Genomic DNA, 20,663 nt, shown 5'->3' with positions numbered 1-20,663 from the left:
GCTGTGACCTTTTGACCCGGGCTGAGGTGTTGAGGATCCAGGAGAGGTCCTCTGAGATGTGTACACCCAGGAATTTGAAGCTGGACACACGCTCCACCTCGGTGCCATCAATGAGAACTTTGGCATGACTGCAGCCTTAAGACTTCCTGTAATCCAAAATGAGCTTTGCACCTTATTCATGAAAAAACTTAAGTTAGAAACTTGTGTCCCTTGCCTATATTACAACAGTTATGGAGGGTCAATATTATGTTGTCTGTGATTGTTTATGTTGAATTGTGTGTGCTTACCTTCATGACAATTTGTTTTTGTTTTCATGCTTCATGTCAGAGAGATTAAATGCTTTGCCCCAGAAATATTTAATGGTTTAGGCACTGGGCCTGAAGGAGAATACCTTGAAAATTATATTCTGAGATGTTCTCTTATGTTTTAGCCTCTTCTAACATCTCCTTGATGCATTAAAGTAGGCAACAGAGGCTACTGGGGTCCCACACCGGAGTTTGAAGGTCTTCTCAAAAATGTTTTGTTTGAAGTGCTCACAATATTGTTTTGTTTTTTAGTGATGCTATTTTATTTACAGATACAGAAACATATTAACCTGCTTTTGTAATATGCTTTTCTCTGTAAAAGTAAAATGTTGATTGTCACAAACAAAAGAAACCGATTATACACACAGGCACAGTGTCACAGTGTCTAGTCGCACTGTCTTCTATCCAGGTGACAAGTTAAAAGTGATATGTCAACCAGGCTTCTGGGATTTTTTTTCAAAGACGACTGAAAAAGAAGTGACATGCATTGACGATGGAACGTGGTCGTCTTCTACAGATTATGAACGTATGTTACTGGAGACTGGAGACTACTGAAGCATAATGTGTTGGGAATATAATAGGGTATACACAGGTGTATTACTGTATCACTAACCCTAAACATCTCTCATTTTAGAGATAACCTGTGCTCCCCCAGATGATGCTCTTGTTAAGTATGACAGGTGGGATACAAGATGGAGGACAGGAAGCTTGGAAGAACAAAAGTATTATCAGTGCACGTCTGGATATAAACAAATGGCGCGACTTTTGCGTAATGCCCAGACGATGGCATCCGGACCCCAACTTCACTCTGTGAAGGTGCAGAATTTTGAAGAAAGACATTTGAATTTCACTGTAATTTAATGACATTATACTCCATGTTTGGAGAATTTATGTAAAACAAACTGGAGCTGAGGCAGTATCAGAATTCCATCGTGTTTGTCTTTCAGGGATTACATGTGACTTTCCAGAAATCCCAAATGCTATAATTAATCACCCACAAAGAAAATATAAAGACAATGAAGACTAATAGTTGTAACAATTCCTAACATTTGAGAACGACTGCTGTAACCTGCACTATAAATGGCTGGACCCAAATACATGGCTCTTTTAATTAATGAAAAACACAGAGTATATGACTAAAGTCACTGTTGTGGAAATGACCACAAACGATAAAGGAGAAGTCTGAATAGCAAAAGGGATCCTTTATTCAAATAGGCATAGATGAAGAAGCAACCCAGGGCAAATGCATAGATTAACTTGCTCACCACAAGTTCTACCATGGTTAAATGCAATCCTGGATATTGGGAGCCAACCCCCCTTTCCAGGGAACCACTCCACTTCCCTGGGGACAAAATGTTCATTGTCGGTCTTGTGACATTCAATGTTGAGTTTAGTGTCTTCTGAAGCACATCTGAATATTCTCGTTTTTACCACGCTGCTCAACAAAAAAGGGTAGAATCCAACCTTCTACCTTGATTTAGCTCACAGACAGACAAGTCGCCACTAGGAGTAGCTAGATGAGGTAAAGCAGACTTCAATCAATCAGTCAATTAAATGTATTTATAAAGCACATCAGCAGATGTCATGAAGTGCTTTTACAAAACACTTGAGAGTTAGTAATCAAATTTATCTGATTATTAACCCTCAAAACCAGGTTGGTGGTTATTGAGATATATTTCAATCCATTTTACAGATTTGAGACCTGAATTACATTTGTGAGTGACAGTACATATTTGTGAGTTGGTCCAAATATTTGTGAGTGGCCTTACATATTTGTGATTCACATTTTACAGATCAGTTTCACACGGAATCCAGATTATGACCTCCTTTTAATTTTTGATTATGCTTAGTCTCCAGAGCCCATAAATGTTTACAATCTACTTTCTAAATAACAAAGCCCATAATTACTTGTATGAATAAACTGTTGGTTAATAAGTATGATACATATTTACACATTTCACAGTTCAGTGTAATTTTAGGCTGTGTATTGTTGATTTATACAGCTTTGTGTGGACGATATGGGTGTCACATCCTGGCTATACCCCTAGCCATCTCTGCGCTGGGCTGGGGCCATAGTCAGGACAGGACAGAAGGTGGCGCCTCTAGGCACCTCTATCCATTTTGGTCTCCCCAATTGGAGGCAGGTGTAGATTGTTGCCTCCAGTTGGGGATCCTACTTATGTTCACGTGCGTGTTAGGTCTTACTGAACGAATGGGGACCAAATGTCCCCATGAGTATAGTAAAACCAGAAAAAAATGACCTCATTGGGACCTTTTGCCGGTCCCCGTGAGGCAAAAGTCAATTTCCAGCTCAGGGTTTAGGTTTAGGGTCAAACTTACAACTGATTTTATAGTTAGAATTGGGGTTTCTTTAAGGTCCAGGCGTTGTTGGTTAAGTTTAGGGTTAAGGTTAGGCATTACATCCAGGTAAAGTTTAGGCATAACAAAAACAACGGTTGCTGCCATTGTTTTGTTTCTTTTTGTACCGCACTCACGTCTCTGCGCCTGTGTCCTACCTTCACAACCGTGGGTTCTAGGGTTCTAGAGACTAAGAATTACCTGAACTATGGGGGTCCTAAAGTGGGGTCCTAAAGTGGATTCCTTGGAACTCAAATCTGTAAAATGCAGTTAACAATTGCTGTGACATTCACAAAAACATTTACTTGATAGTCATACTTTTTTTGTTAACGATTGATATTTGTGAACCTGTATACACATATGTTGACTGTGATTTTGCGGGTCCCTTGGGCTTATCTGTGAACAAGATTTGCATTCTGTTCTTGCAATTATACAGCTATCATTAACTGACTTCACCATTCAGTGGTATTGCAAGAACACTTACTCCCTTTGATTCAGGGCCGTCGCCAGCTATGAAGTCACCGAGGTCTGGACCTCGCTAATTATAAAATATGTATATCTATAAAAATTATTATATTAAAAACCAATAGGCGCAATATAACTGCATAATAAAGATTTGAAAACATCTGGTCTATCCTTGCAGTGGGCATTTCCATGGAGCTGCATTAAATTACTCTCGAATTGGTGCACAATACATACCTCTGTGTTGATTGGATAGCTGCTCGAGTTCACACCTGGCCAGGATCAATAATTCCAGCCACACTCCTATGTCGAACAGACCTGGCAAATGTATGTGACTAGGACAACTAACAAACATGAATTAAGTAACCCAGGGTGTTTGGTATAAACTAACTATATAATATTTGTTTTGAACTAATGCTCTGTTACTAAGTTACAGAGCATTAAGGAGATATGTAAACAGCTAGTTATCTTATGTTAGCTGTCTCACTAGTGCATGGCATGAATGCATGGCACGAGAGAGGAATGAAAGCAATGCTAAAGAATAGCATTCATTTTTCTATGTAACTAGTTAGCTAGCTATTAATGCTATGTATGTTTTCAAGAAAGACTTATCAACTTGGTTATTTGGGATTCATTTATTGAGGTATTTTTAGAAGCTGAAACAGATAAGGGGACCCTGAACTTAGTCCAAATATGTGCACCTGATTAAGTGTGCAACTGTGCGTTTGCGAGATTATGCCCACTGCATCAAAATCACACTGCAGCCAGGTTCCCAAAGTAGGCAACCCTGTAAAAGATAAGTTATTGCTAAGAAGCTTTCATTAACAACATTAAATTGAGCATCAATGTTGATACAGTATGCAGCATTACATATACACTGCTCAAATAAATTGAGGGAACACGTTATAATCATAGTAAAACACCAAGTCAATTAAACTTCAGGGATATTGATCTGTCAAGTTAAGAAGCAAAAGTGATTGTGAATCATTGTTACCTAATTTAATGCTAATGAAAGTAAAAAACGGTTGCACTGGAGAGGCAAAAGCAAGACATCCCCTAAAAAGGGAATGGTTTTACAGGTGTTAGCCACAGACAAATGCTCTGTCCTTATCCTTCCAGACTGATTCTTCTCTAGTTTTGTGTCCTTGTCACTACTAGTAGCATGAGGCAGTACCTGCAGCCCATTCAGGTTGCATGGGTATGACGAAGGCATTGAAGATGTAATTGATGCCACTGACATGCCATAACATTCCCCAGACCTGAATCCAATTGAGAACCTCTGGGACATTATGTATCGGTGCAGCTGACGCCACCAAGTAGCCCCACAAACTGTCCTGGAGCTCACTGATGCCCTGATCCAGGTCTGGGAGAAGATCCCCCAGGACACCATCCTCCGTCTCATCAGGAGCATGCCCAGACGTTTTCGGGAGTGCATAAAGGCACATGAGGGCCACACACAACTGAGTCACATTATGAGTTGCCGTGATGAAATTCAGGTTGGAAAAGCCTGTGATTTCAATTGTTGACAGCCCTCAATCTGTTGGAAATTTTGGTTTCCATTAACCGTTATTACATCATTTTGTTCTCAAGAAATTACTCAATGTACAGTAAAGATTGTGATCTTTAATATATTTTGTTCATCGAGATCCGATGTGGGATTTAAGTGATCCCTTAATTATTTTGAGCCGTGTATTTGAAGTAGTAACATTTAGAGTTAAGGACACAAGCAAGGCATGCACTTTACATAGTTATCTCAGTTTTTACATACCTAAGAGAATATTAAATCTGATGTAATCAAATATTCCTTTTCAAAAAAGTTGAATAGCTCTGGTCTTATCTTCTCCTGACTCTCTCTCTCTTTCTTTAAGAGAGAGGGAATGTGATGTAGGAACAGCACTCAGAGAGTGGTCTGCGGCAAGTATAGTGATGATAAAGTAGTTTTTTATTCAGTGTCCCAACAACTGATGGCCCAGCGAAAATGGGCCAGATTCTCCCGATTACTCACCCTGGCATTGAAATGGGACGTCGGGAGACCTTAAGAGGCTTGATGACGGAGAGGTATAACATGGTCCCGGTTTCAGGGACATCACCGGCTAGAAAAGAAATGATGACTGCCAGGAGTCAGGACATTACCATATACGTCACGGATAAAATCATAGCGATTTTACATTTTCTGTGTATTTTGCTAGCCATCTTGCTTTTATTTTCAATACATATGTGATAAGTCACATGGAAAGGGTAGCCTACATAAATCAGCCAAAATATATATTAATAAAAAAGGATTTAGCTTGCCACGATATAGGTGCTAGCTAGTTAGCAACAAAAATGTGTGTACAGTAACAGTAGGCCTATAATAGAATAAATACACACCACACCAGGACATTTCCTTAATCTACACTGGCTATCAGAGATCAGGATTGAGCTTCCACAAAATTACATTAAATATCTTACAATACTTAGTGGAAACATTTTACCCATATTTACGCACACAAACACATTTGTATATACCTACAAAAACACCCACACACATATATACAGTATCAGTCAAAAGTTTGGACACACCTACAGTACTCATTTCAAGGGTATTTCTTTATTTTCACTATTTTCCATTTGGAATCATGAAGTCACCAAAATAGTGTCAAGCATTATTTTTTAAATTCTTCAAAGTATCCACCCTTTGTCATGATGACAGCTTTGCACACTCTTGGGTATTCTTTCAACTAGCTTCAAGAGATAGTCACCTGAAATGTTTTTCCAACAGTCTTGGGGAAGGGGTTCCCACATATACTTTAACACTTTTGGTTGCTCATGTGTTATTTCATAGTTTTGATGTCTTCACTATTGTTCTATAATGTTGATAATAGCAAATCTAAAGAAATATCCTAAAAATGAGTAGGTGTGTCCAAACTTTTATGGTAATGTACAGTGGGGAGAACAGGTTTTTGATACACTGCCGATTTTTCTGTAATTTTTATTATAGGTACTCTTCAAACTGTGAGTGACGGAATCTAAAACAACAATCCAGAAAATCACAGTGTATGATATTTAAGTGATTAATTTGCATTTTATTGCATGACATAAGTATTTGATATATCAGAAAAGCAGAACTTAATATTTGGTACAGAAACCTTTGTTTGCAATTACAGAGATCATACGTTTACTGTAGTTCTTAACCAGGTTTGCACACACTGCAGCAGGGATTTTGGCCTAGTCCTCCATACAGACCTTCTCCAGATCCTTCAGGTTTCGGGGCTGTCGCTGGGCAATACGGACTTTCAGCTCCCTCCAAAGATTTTCTATTGGGTCCAGGTCTGGAGACTGGCGAGGCCACTCCAGGACCTTGAGATGCTTCTTACTGAGCCACTCCTTAGTTGCCCTGGCTGTGTGTTTCGGGTCGTTGTCATGCTGGAGGACCCAGTCACGACCCATCTTCAATGCTCTTTCTGAGGGAAGGAGGTTGTTGGCCAAGATGTCACGATACATGACCCCATCCATCCTCCCCTCAATACGGTGCAGTCATCCTGTCTCCTTTGCAGAAAAGCATCCCCAAAGAATGATGTTTCCACCTCCATGCTTCATGGTTGGGATTGTGTTCTTGGGGTTGTACTCATCCTTCTTCTTCATCCAAACATGGCGAGTGGAGTTTAGACCAAAAAGCTCTATTTTTGTCTCATCAGACCACATGACCTTCTCCCATTCCTCCTCTGGATCATCCAAATGGTCATTGGCAAACTTCAGACGGGGCTAGACATGCGCTGGCTTGAGCAGGGGTACCTTGCGTGCGCTGCAGGATTTTAATCCATGACGGCATAGTGTGTTACTAATGGTTTTCTTTGAGACTGTGGTCCCAGCCCTCTTCAGGTCATTGACCAGGTCAACGTGTAGTTCTGGGCTGATCCGTCACCTTTCTCATGATCATTGATTGACGAGGTGAGATCTTGCATGGAGCTTTGGAGATTGACTATCATCTTGAACTTCTTCCATTTTCTAATAATTGCGCCAACAGTTGTTGCCTTCTCACCAAGCTGCTTGCCCATTGTCCTGTAGCCCATCCCAGCCTTGTGCAGGTCTACAATTTTATCCCTGAAGTACTTACACAGCTCTCTGGTCTTGGCCATTGTGGAGAGATTGGAGTCTGTTTGATTGAGTGTGTGGACAGGTGTCTTTTATACAGGTAACAAGTTCAAACAGGTGCAGTTAATACAGGTAATGAGTGGAGAACAGGAGGGCTTCTTAAAGAAAAACTAACAAGTCTGTGAGAGCCGGAATTCTTACTGGTTGGTAGGTGATCAAATACTTATGTCATGCAATAAAATGCAAATGATTCATTTAAAAATCATACAATGTGACAGACCTTTACATTTTTTGTAAGTAGGAAAACCTGCAAATCGGCAGTGTATCAAATACATGTTCTCCCCACTGTATATAATACCATAAAATAATAAGTTTTGAAAGGTTTTCATCGTGTGCAATATGATCATTTAAATCTCTTATTTATTCCTAATTTAAATCCCAAAGAAGATCCCTTTCTTGGAAACAATATTACTCCCTTTATAAAATATACAAACATGTACTGATGTATATTGAGAAAAGACATTACTTACGTGTGCACTCAGGAGGGTCATCCCATTTCCTGTTTACACATCTGATATTTTTTTTTAAAGTCAATTTATAAGATTTTTGACATTTGTAGGACACCACTGTAGCAGTACCATCATTGTCTCGTATTTCTACGAAATGTTCTCCGTTTTCAACCATTTATATTTTCAAACAGGAAATATAAATGTACACAGTGCTTTGCAAAGGTATTTAAACCCCTGATCAATTCTCTCACATTACTGATATTCAAATACCCCTTAACATTTGGTTCGGTTTGATATTTTATTTTAAAACACTAACACTTGTTTCTTATGTACAGAGATTTCTCCGGATTCTCTGAATCTTTTAAGGATATTATGTACCATAGATGACGAGATCCCCAAACGCGTTGCAATTTTTTGTTGAGAAACGTTATTCTTAAACGTGCACTATTTGCCTGCGCAGTCTTTCACAGAGGTGAACCCCTCCCCATCCTCACTTCTGACAGACCCATCCTCTCTGGAATGATATTTTAATACCCAATCAAATTAACGACTTGTTGCCAATTGAACTAATTAGTTTTGTGATATTCTACCAGGTTTTTAACATTTTCCTGTCTCTGCCACTTTTTTTAAATGTGTTCTTGTCATCCAATTCCAAGTGGGCATATATTATAAAAGAAACAATGAAATGTCTCAGTTTCAACATTTGATATATTTTCTTTGCATTGCATTGCATTCTGATTTTCTTTACATTTTACACAGCTCCCAACTTTTTTAGAAATGGGGTTGTATATAAAAGAAACTGGTGGTTCAAGGAAGAACTTTAAGGGATCTTGGATGAACGCGTAACAGGAAGTTATGTGAACAACCTTCACGATACAGGGATCTGGGAAAGGTAATATAAACAAATTGCTAAAGCAGTTTAAGTTCTCAGGAGCACAGTGCGCTCTATCATAGTGTAACCGAAGAAGTTAAAAAATCTAACTTTTGGGCCAAAATGATAAGCGCAATGTCTAACGTAAACAAGGTACTTCTCATTACCTGGATAATGCCATCTCTACAGTGAAGCTTGGAGGTGGGAGAATATTGCAATGTGAGGCTTGCCTGCAGCTGCTCATCCATAGAAACCCAGTTCCTGAAGCTCCCATTTCATGAAGGTCCCACTCTGTGGTAAGTGATGCAACAGATGATAGGCCATTTTTAAAATTTTAGAAATGCTGTGCATTTCAGCATTTGGCGGCCACGTATTATGAGATTGTGTGGTCTACCACATCACAATTATAGCACTTACAGTTGACTGGGGCAGATCAAGTAGGGCAGAAATTTCATTTTACCACCAATGAGATTAACATAAACACTAGTGACCCAGTGCCATTGGAAGCCATGCATGAATAAGCCATCACACTGCTTCCACCGTGTTTTACAGGTGATGTGGTATTTTTCGGATCATGAGCCGTTCCAAGCCTTCTCCATACATTTTTCTTCTCATCATTCTGGTACAGGTTGATCTTAGTTTCATCTGTCCAAAGACTGCTGTTCCAGAACTGGGGTGGCTTTTTTAGATGTTTTTTGGAAATGTCTGATCTGGCCTTTCTATTCTTGAGGCTTATGAATGTTTTGCACCTTGTGGTGAACCCTCAGTATTTGCTGTTGTGAAGTCTTCTCTTCATGGTAGACTTGGATAATGATATGCCTTCCTCCTGGAGTGTTCTACACTTGTCTAAATGTTGTGTAGGGGTTTTTCTTTACCATGGAAAGGGTTTTTCTTTACCATGGAAACGATCATCCACTGTTGTCTTCTGTGGATTTTCAGGCCCTTTTGTGTTGCAATGCTCACCAGTGCATTCAAACTGTTTATTTGGCCACTCCTAATGTTCCTGCTATTTCTCTGATGGATTTTATTTTTGCAGCCTAAGGATGGCCTGTTTCACTTGCATTGAGAGCTCCTTTGACCGCATGTTGTGAGTTCACAGCAACAGCTTCCAAATGTGAATGCAACACCTGGAATCAACTCCAGACCTTTCACCTTCTTAATTGATGAAGAAATAATGAAGAAATTGCTCACACTTGTCCATGACACAGCTTTTGAGGCAATTGTCCAATTACTTTTGGTCCCTTGAAAAAGAGGCAGCTACATATTAAAGAGTTGTTATTCCCAAACCTTTCCTCTAATTTGGATGTGAATACCCTCACATTGAAGCTGAGAGGCTGCACATTAAGTCCATAATCATTATTTAACTGTAACTTGAATATATTTTGGTAAACAGCAAAAATGACAAAACGTGTGTCAAAGTCCAATTATTTCCAGACCTAACTATAAAAAATGGTGTCCACATAGTTTTATCATATACTGTATATTAGACCCAAATGTATCCAAAAGACAGAAAATGCCTGTTCTATTCCCTGAATAGAAATATTGTTGCAAGTTCAGTTGGAGGTCAAACCAGAGAAGACTTATATTATATGAAATTTATTATCAGTATATTTCACATAATTATAACACTGACATGAGATCCAAGGCCAGTATTCTTGATGTTGCATGCGACCCAGTCAGATATAAATGGGATGTCAAATAATTGGGTTTACACAGTGAGGCATTCTTCCAATCCTGTAAAAGTCTACTTTTCCAAGTTTTGGGCATTTTGCTTCCCCTGCCCTCTGAAATGTGATACTGTAATTTCTTTGACGCAGTTTTATCTTATCTAGTCTCTTTTTCTAGCTCTGTGGTACAGACATGACCACAGTGACCGAGTTACTATATTGCTTGATCGAGGCAATACCTGATCTAAAAAACTAGCTAAAGCATACAGAGTCCTGGTCATTAACACTGCTGTAAAAGCACAGTGATAAATTAATTAAATTCATACATTGATGCAGAATTCCCCCTGGTGCAAGTGATTTATAAGCAATTTGAGTGCTGCTGTCTACAGATTCATAGGTAACTATTGTTGAAGTGTATGTTTAGTATAAAACAGAATAACTGTTCATCCGTACAGAAGAAGTCACATTAATTCAAAACGCAACAGTAATTTCCCCATGGGCTTACAGTACTGTGGATGTGCATTCCAGGTTGCGATGTCTTTAAAGTAGAAGACAACTGGACGTTCTTTGAGATGAGTGTAAGACAGAGTAACATCATGAACAATAGACTATCAATTGCTGCAATAAATCATTGAATTACTTTCTCCCTTGACCACCGGGTAAGGGATCATTATTTCAACCACTATACAAAACTGATTTCAACAGTAAGCATGTTTTTAACAAATCATTTCTGGACAGAATTTTGTTTAATAAAAAAAAAAAAGACAATTGTTAAATTTTTGTTTGTTTTAATCTGTTTAATATTTTGTAATAACAAAATATTTATATTATTTTTTAAATACATTTTAAAAAGTATACTACTCAGAACTCCTTAATGGGCAGGCACTGTAAAGTTCCTTCAAAAAGTGTGTGGCAGAGTTTATTTGAAATGTAACATACAATAGTATTATTAGCACTAGCAGCCCACATAATAAGACTTTGAAGGAGGTTTGACATAATTTGGAGCTATGGCTTAGCGAGACAAGGTAAAACCAAGTTATGCAAAACATTAATAATAAAAACAAGCCAAACCACTGTCTGTATGAATTGAGGAATGTTTTGTTGGTGTTGAAGAATTTTTGTTCTCCATGAACACTGGAATAATATTTAACTTTTTAGAAATAAATAAAACAATCATCAATACTTACGTTTGCATGTTGGAAGAGTAGTCTAATTCCCATTTATGCAAGTAATTTCATGAGACCCATCCATTACAAATGCCTTCCGGCATTCATAATTCACTCTAGATTCTTCCATAAATATTTTTTGATATGGAATTTTAACAATTGCATTGTCAACCTTAGGTGGAGGACCACATTGAACAGCATCCACTTTCCTAAATTTCGGCCTTCTTAGGGAGTTTTTTCTAGCCACTGAAATTCAACACTACTGTTGTTTGCTCCTAGGGGTTTAAGGCTGGGTGTTTTTGTAAAAGCAGTTTGTGACAACTGCTGTTGTAAAAAGGGCTTTATAAATAAATTTGATTAATTGATTGATTAAGAGAAGGAAAAAATGTATGCAAGGTTACTGGGTCAAAAATACAGATGTATTACACTCGGGTAAGGGTGTTTCCAATTCTCCATTTGTACATTTTATTGTATTCATACCAACCAATGTATATCCATCTTTGCAAGTAACTTTCATATTTTTACTCACAGCTTTTGAGTTGGGAATATCAGGGTTTTGACAACAATGTAATGTACCTACAGGCATAAGATTGAGTTTCAGAATAAACTAACAAATATAGAGGAAAATTGATTTCCTATAATGGATTTTCATCTACTTTTTGAAGAGATGATATCTGTCAATATTTATGTTGTTACCAGTGGAGTTTTTATATGTAAAAAAATTGGTGGGGCACAAACCATTTCAAAATATAGGATACATACCAATAAAGCTACAAAACTCCCTCTTGCTTCTGATGTGTTTATTTAACACATCAACAAACAGCGTGGCTCCACAAAACACTTAACAACAGAGCGGCTTGCTTCTACCAGGTTTTGTAGTACACATACTGGAGAGAGAGAGAGAGAGAGAGACCTTCTCCTTCTCTCTCACACACATGTAAAATTACCACTCTCACATTTACAAACCTAAATTAGGAATGCAACCAAGCTCAGAACCAATGTGCCTACTGGGCCATACGTGAACAGCAATCAGCTCAACACCACTGAAGGCCACAACGAAGCGGAAAGACAACTTTTTAGGGATACAGATCCATTCTATGAAAACAACTTTAATAGATAAGCATGGACACACTGACACTCGTCACCATCTATATCAATCGATCCAGCACAAAAATATGACCAATGCACGGACCAGCACTACAAAGGCAGGATGATAAAATATGCTTTCACTCACCAAGGCTAAAGGGCTCAGTTGAAAGGAAAGGTTCTTCCTCTGGGAAAACTTTTCGATGACTTTGGGAATTAAGTCATGTAGCTGCTGAATTAGCTGCCTTTCGATGGACAACATGGCCAATGCGCTGAGTCGCGGCTGTCCCATGGTATTGCGAGTGAATGTTTTTACCCTCTTCAAGGTATAAAAGATCCTCTCTGACTCTGATGTTGTCATAGGTGTTGTTATGATAATTTTCAGCAGAGTGACGGTCACAGCAAAAGCCTCCTCTAGGTTGTTCTCATGGATGGATCTTAACAGAGACAGGGCCGTCTTACCAGTGTGAACCTCAGTGTGGCGGTACAGAGTGGTCAGCTCAGACTTCAACTTTTCCTTGTTTCCTAGAGTCCATAGTTTCACCACACAGTAATGCTCAGATGTATGTGTTAGAAATTGGCCGTTTTGTATAGTGGTTTTAATAATTAGCATACCCATTTGTCAAGGGAGTGAGAAATTAGATTATTTATTGCAACATTAGAAATTCTTGTTCATGAGGTTACGGACCTGGTCTTCCTTACACAACCTCAATCTCATCTCAGTCAATCTCTCCTCACTGTAATGTTGGTTACAAGCTGATATATACATTGAAGGGTGTGTCTACCTAGCAAAGATCAGGTTTCCATGACAGTAACCCCCATGATAAATGTTCAATGTAAAACATTCCTGTGGTTAGTAGAGTGCAACCTACAGAGAAATTATCTAAACAGAGAGGTTTCTGTTGTTCTCATTATCTAGGCACATTCACCTACAATGAAACGTACATTCACATTGTAATTGTTAATGCTCAGATTCCACATAGGGAATGACAGGACAGATTGTGGGATGAGCGAGCTGTCAACCAGCTTGGCCGCAATCAGGTGGTCACTTTGTGAAAACCTCTGCTCCCCCTGGGAGATGACTGTTGCATGCCTCTTTCATCACAGGCGCTGTGTTGGTTACTTAACGGCCTGGCATGTCTGTTCCATCATGAACGGTGGCAGCCCATTCATCAGTTTGCTTTCCGCATATTCTGGACATTCTCCTTGAAATGGGTGAGGACACTGCTAATCCCAGATGCATCGATGCTCCGCTTTTGCAGAGTGTTGTATAAAACATCAACTTCTGGCATAAGGAAGAAAAAAAAATCCAGCAGCTGCAGAAAGGCTCAGTCCCAGAGTTTTTTTGACAGGCCGTATGCCTCACTTATGGTGGCCTCATCCCATTTTGGTTGTGTGCATATGTCCTCCATACACAGGAGCAGTGCAGCATGGTTTTCCCAAACCAAATTGACAGTTCTACTTTTAAAGTTCCATTGTACAGCGGGTGGCTTTGGAATGCGTCTCTGTGTTGCCTCAGCAAGTGCTGCAACACGTTTTGGAGCGCCAGAGAAAAAGGTGGCAAAAGCATTTGAATCTGATAAAACACATTCAGGATGCTCATTCTTGCTGAACAAAGTTGCTTCAAGGTCATGTTCAGCTTGTGAGCATAGCAGTGAACAAACAGGGCATGTGGTTATGTCTCTTTCATTAGCGTCTGTGATGGTAATTCCATCGATCGACACTCTTAAATAAGGAAGTACAGAGACGAAATTCTCTAGGCACAATTAAACAGTTTATTAATTATTATTTGCAAATAAGAGAGACGCGTCAACCGCTTACAAACATAATCGTCCGAGGAGTCTCTAACTCAATATAGCTCATTCAACAGTATATATCACAAACAAAAAGGGGTGAGGTAAGTTGTTGCCCATCTGTCTTGTGTAACATTTACCCAAAGGGTGGCAGTCCCCCCACCTTATCCTTCTCAACTCCTGAGGAGACACAATGTCTGGATAATCAACAGATAGACACTTATGGGTTATACAAATTTACGAGTAACCCTCTAATCCGCTGGTGCCGGTCAAGGATGCCCCCCTAAACAAATACCAGATCCCCCTCTCCTACATTCCTAAGGAACAGAAAGGACTGACACCCTTCTTCGTCTAGGCAGGAGGACATGGCCCAAATACCTAATGATCCTCTGATATTATACAGACATGTGTCACTATCAAAGTAAAACTTTACATACCAACCAGTGGAAAGACAGACATTTCTTAAATGCACCTTAGTTCAAAATTTCCGTAACACATCTGTACCCCTCGGACGTTTCCACTCATTACAGCCATCATAAATCTGAGTGATCAGCTTTTCTCCCAGCTTCAGTGGTTCCAGCACACCCTTGATGCTATTAGAGAGGCCGAGTCCAGTTTTATCTTTGACTTCCACAAACTCCAAAAACCTCTCTGTCACTGTATTGTCAGGCAACATGTATAACAACACAACCACCATTTGTCGATTTACAGGAGACATCAGTTGTCTCATCTGCCTGTATGGGAACAAATGATGTCTCGTCCACTTGCTTGGCTATCTCCTCCATGTACACTTCATATACAGTATACAGTTTAACAGTTTGTTTTGTACAGTGCTGGATGTCCCTTTGAAGATGGGCTGAGCATCATAGTGCCTCTGAAGCCTCGAATCTCCCTCACACATAGTCTCGAATATGCATCTGCATATTCCAGGATTCAGGAAGTCCACCGACTCGTCGTGCCCCCGCAGTGCGGTTTCACATTTTCCACACATTTTATTACATGTTATGATCCGACTGAGAACGTACCTGTTTTCCTCCACCTGTTTGTTATGCTGCTCAATGGAGCGCCTGTATGCAATGTCAACCCAATTTCACAGCATTGTCCAGATGACTCCATCTTCTCTCATGTTTTGCAATCCTCTCAGAAAGATGTTTCTGTAATGGTAGTGGTGGAGAAGAACCAGGCGCAGGCTGATTGCATTCAGATGTTGAGTTTTAATGAAAACAAATACCGAACACAAAACTCACTGAAAGAAAGTAAAGCACTGCCTTCATCAGCGAGAATGAAAACACACACCCGTACATGCCACATACAAGCAACAACAATCGACAAGCAAGGGGAGCAGAGGAGATACATTTAAACACATATTGATGGGATAATTGGGACCTGTTGTGCATAATGATGAAACACAAGACAATGAATGAGTCCGGGATGTGTTCGAGGATGACGGGAACTGGGGGTGCACGGCACGGTGGTGGTGATCCTCACCGTACTTTGACAGTTTAAAATCTTTGTAACCCGTCCTCGACTAAGTACCATTTCCACCAAATAGCAGACATGGAAAACAGAAGAGTGCCTTCTTTTATATGCTAACCGTTAGACAGTATTTCTTCAAAAACCACTCCACATTAAACCTGCGGTTACTTTTACCAGCAGTTTGAGTGATGACAATATTCAGTGGCTGATGGGCACCAAGTCGAAGTTTCGCCTCCAAATTAAGGGTTTCAAACCATTGCTCGAGTATGAAATCCACTTTATTAATTTTCTCAAGTTATCTTGTGTTTGTGAAGCTAACATGCTAGCTAAGACAATCTACCCTCCTCGTTCTTCTTGTCGACAGATTTTGGAGCCAGACAAACAGACAGCCAATCAGGTCTGAAATACGAAATGTATCACTAGGCATCAAATTCGTGTGATCTACATTGATCACACTAACATTCTGAGCATGCATATTAATATTTTCACACATACAATGTACATTGCATTGTGAGAGAGGAGCTAGCCCCACATTCACGCTTAGCCTATGGCCTACTAATGCGAACTCTAATCGGCAGAATGCAGTCTGAACCAGCAAGGCAACACAAATGATATGCAATTTAGGAAGATGCAATATTAATAGATAATAAATTATAGGAAGTAATCTTCAAGATGTAAAAATATTTTGTTGCAGTTCTTTATGTTGACAACCCCTAATGACCAGTCGCCCTTGGACAAGACAACCTTTGGTCATATGCTATCTGTAGGAAAACTTTGTCTAAATACACTAGTTAGAAATGGGTGGACCACCCACTGTATTTTTTTTTTAATTGTAGAAAACTAAGTGGTTCTTGAGGCAGGCAAGACTAGCTTAGAGTTTTTTGGACATATGTATATTATTTCTTCGGAGTGTCTATTTGCACCAGGTAAGAATAGCCATACGGCAGCTAATCAGCTTTTACACCCACCCAAATGAATGACGTAAGGCGTTTTCAATGAAACAAGAAACCAGACAAGCCTAGTTCAGCCAGACCGCAATAAAAAGTACTGTCTCATTGAGATTCAAACCCGGGTGGCCAACATGAAAGGCTGTGTCGCTAAGCACTATATCACAGAGCTCCGTTTCTTAAGTTTACCTCCACCAGAAATAACTTATTAGCCAGTAAAAGGCTTGTTGGTATCTACTCACTTCTTAGGAAAAATCATAAGAATTAAGCAATTGCTTTTCCATGCCAGAAACAGTTGCAATATAACCGTATACAGTTTTAGTTAAGGCTCACTGTAACGTAACCACTGTATGTTGTAACCAGCAAATCTGTTTGTCTATCATGACCCAAAACGCATGCATGGATGCGTACTTTGAAAATCCACCAGAAATAGTCTCACTATAACCGTAAACTGTTTTATTTCTTCTTGGCAGGCTCCGCTTACGCGGTCCGGCAATGTCCGACAATGTTGTGTTTTCTCGCTGTTTGTATAATTAAACTAAAATGATCCAATGTGCAAACTTCTATGGTTAGCTATGGCCAGCTAATTTAGCAAATGTTAGATGTTAACCGAGTAATTTAGCCAGCTAGCTAGCTCTAACAAGGTACACCCAGACAATTGGTGCAAATAGCATCTGCCTTTAATTCCACTCTGGGTGTAAATAGACACATGGGATATTCCACCTCGGTTGCAAATATCATTGTTGGCTACGGACGCCTGGGTGCAAATAGCATTTGCCTTAATTTTTTAATTGTGTCCAGCTCAGCCCCTTTCCCCAAACTGTTTACATGTGTTTATAAACAACGTTTTGTATTTGACAGTTGTTCTCACTACCTATTCACTGTTATAATTTGCATGATTTATGTTACACGTCTTAAACCCAGCCACACTAGACTTTGAAGCCAATCTAAAATGCTACTAAAATACACACATCACAATATACAGTAACATTTTCACAATGTCTATAGCAATATTTTTTATATATCCTACGCAATGTCGGTTCAAAAACCCTTCTCTCTTAACCAGTTCAGTTAGTTTATGTTTACTTACCAATGTCCTTTCATGGCCCATTACCCCTGGCTGACATATGCAACTATAATACCTTGAAAAGGCTACCACATTAGTATTTGTTGTCTAACCTGTTTTTTTTCTGTGGCAATACTATTGCAAAATGGTAACATTTGTCACCCAACCTTAAAGTAGATTTCTTCATAAGGAAATGTTAGCTTCCATCGGTAATGTAACCCATATGGATTACTGTGATATTGTGTTGTTATTGATGGCACTGTTCAGGGACCTATAGCTACTGATGAACCAGTAAAAATGGACTGCCACAGTCAGTTGTCATGCCTCATGCCTGACCTGTCGGTCCAACTGATTGGCTGGGAGAGTTTCTGCTGGTGGTTGGGGATAAAAGGGACAGGGCCGGACACCCATGGCGCACCAGCCTGTTTTGGGAGAGGGAGTGAGGGGCAGGGACTGATATGCTGTCAAGTTTTGCTGTCAAATTATTAAAACAATTAATTAATATTAGTCTTATAATCTTCTATAGTTAATCGTGATTTATTGCAATTTTAGGATGTGTTAAAATTTTGCCATTTAAATATTACAGTACAAACTGTGTGTTCTTGCAAAAAACTACATGAGTTTATGTCCTGTGTCAACATGAACAAATGACACTACACCCTGTTAGTCAATGCATTTGTCAGTCATTAATAAAGTAAGGGTTATCATTATTAACCCTTCGTTCATGTTAGCTACTGTATTAACTAATGGTAGTTCATGTACACTTATGGGAAAGTGTACCCTCTTTTTCACCTGAATATTCTTATAAAATATGTAAAATATATAAGCAAATATGTCTAGTAAACCTGTTTTAAGCATGTAATGTAATAACATGCCATGGGTCTGTTTTTCTGGTGTAAACTGGTGTAATTACGTCAGGTCAGGTGACTGACAGAAGGCCGGTGGTTTGGTGTGGACCGCAGGGGTGTGCTAGCCCAGTTAGCAGTGTTTATGCGTGTATTGTATGTGCATGTAAGAGAGAGGGAATGTGATTTAGGAACAGCACTTGGAGTGTGGGCTGCAGCAAAAAAAAATATTATGACCCTCTTTAGTGTCCCAACAACTGGTGGCCAAGCAAGAATGGTCCCGATTCTCCCGATTACTCACCCTGGCATTGAAATGGGACGTTGGGAGACCGTAAGAGGCTAGACGACGGAGAGGTATAACACGGTCCCGGTTTCAGGGAAATAAACGATGACTGCCAGGAGTCAGGATATGACCTTACATGGACATGTGTATGTAGAGATCAGAGATCAGGATGGAGCTTTCACAAAATTACATTTTAGTGATATTTTAGGGATCAGTGATCTCAATCTTTCTCTCCATTTTCACAATCCCCCCTTAAATATTTTACAATACTTAGTGGAAACATTTTACCCATATTTACACACACAAACACACATTTGTATAAACATACAAACACACACACACACACACACACACACACACATATCAGTCAAAGGTTTGGACACACCTACAGTACTCATTCAAGGGTATTTCTTTATATTCACTATTTTCCATTTGGAATTATGAAGTCACCAAAACAGTGTAAAACAAATCATGATGACAGCTTTGCACACTCTTGGGCAATCTCTCAACTAGCTTCAAGAGGTAGTCACTCGAAATGCTTTTCCTACAGTCTTGGGGAAGGGGTTCCCAGATACATATGCTTTAACATTTTTCATTGCTACATGATTCCATTTGTTTTTTCACAGTTTGATGTCTTCACTAGGGTTCTATAATGTGGATAATAGCAAATCTAAAGAAATAACCTTAACCATTTAGACCCCAATATAATTTTAGAATGCTGCTCTAGATTACAGAAAATACTCAAAATAATTTTTTTTACAAATTTTTCACACATTTCAAACAAAACAGATATAACACAAAAACAAAGTTAACTTTCTTTTAAAGAACACATTGTCTTCTTTAATTTGACACCACATCACATTAATTTGTACATTGATTTTAAATGTATACACAACACAATTTTAATACTAGAAGAAAATAAATTACTTACGTTTGCACTCTGGAGGGTCATCCCATTTTCCATTTACACATCTGATTTATTTTGGAGAAGTCAGTGTATAAGATTTTGGACATGTGTAGGACACCACTATAGCAATACCATCTTTGTCTACTAATTTTGGCACAGCTTCTCCGTTTTCAATTGTTGGTGGGTCAGGGCAGCTTGCTAAATCAAACAGGAAATATAAATATACACAATGCTTTGCAAAGGTATTTAAACGCCTGATCAATTTTCTCACATTACTGATATACAAATGGCACATTAACATTTTGTTTGGTTTGACATATTTTTTTAAAACACTAATGTAGTGTATGTAGAATCCTGTTTAAATTATTTAAAAATATATAATACATTAAAAAGAATGTAAACAATAATACACCTTGTTTTCTTTTCTTTTGGTTTAGAGTCAGTGTCTGAAATAAACTTTTTGGCTCACCGATCAAGGAGACTGATAGATGATAAAAATCCACCAGACAAGCATATTTTATACCAGCCAATATAATAAATTGCCCTTCTGTGTCACACAGAACAATTAATTACCACAGCCTCAGCGTCACACTGCAGCCAGCCTCTTGAATGTCCTTCGGCCACTCCCTATTTTAATAATATTTTAAAACAGACATTTTAGAAGGATATGTTTATTTTAAAGCCAATTTCCTGAAATTCAAAGAATTTTCAAATGAAGCTGAAAACAATGGCCCAGCCAACATTGCATACACATTTGGCATTTTAGATAGCAATAATAATATATAATAATCGTTGGAGCAAAATGTTCTGAGAATAGCGCATCAACAAAAAACCTGAAACTGGAGACC

The 20,663-nt window shown here is 38.9% G+C and overlaps 1 protein-coding gene across 4 annotated transcripts in view; it reads right to left on the bottom strand.

The window, feature by feature from the left end:
• Positions 1-19,870: 19,870 nt before the first annotated feature.
• LOC105010001 (complement factor H) overlaps positions 19,871-20,663 on the bottom strand; it is a 245,701-nt gene continuing 244,908 nt past the window's right edge. For all 4 annotated transcript variants that reach the window (XM_034293610.1, XM_034293613.1, XM_034293612.1 and 1 more), the window contains one exon: positions 19,871-20,013. In XM_034293610.1, coding sequence (XP_034149501.1) covers positions 19,886-20,013 — 128 coding nt within the window. In that variant the 3' untranslated portion in view covers positions 19,871-19,885. The remainder of the gene's footprint in view (positions 20,014-20,663) is intronic.

The sequence above is a fragment of the Esox lucius genome, chromosome 8 (genome assembly GCF_011004845.1).
Source record: "Esox lucius isolate fEsoLuc1 chromosome 8, fEsoLuc1.pri, whole genome shotgun sequence".
Lineage (NCBI taxonomy): Eukaryota > Metazoa > Chordata > Actinopteri > Esociformes > Esocidae > Esox > Esox lucius.
This window is presented reverse-complemented; position numbering and strand designations above follow the sequence as displayed.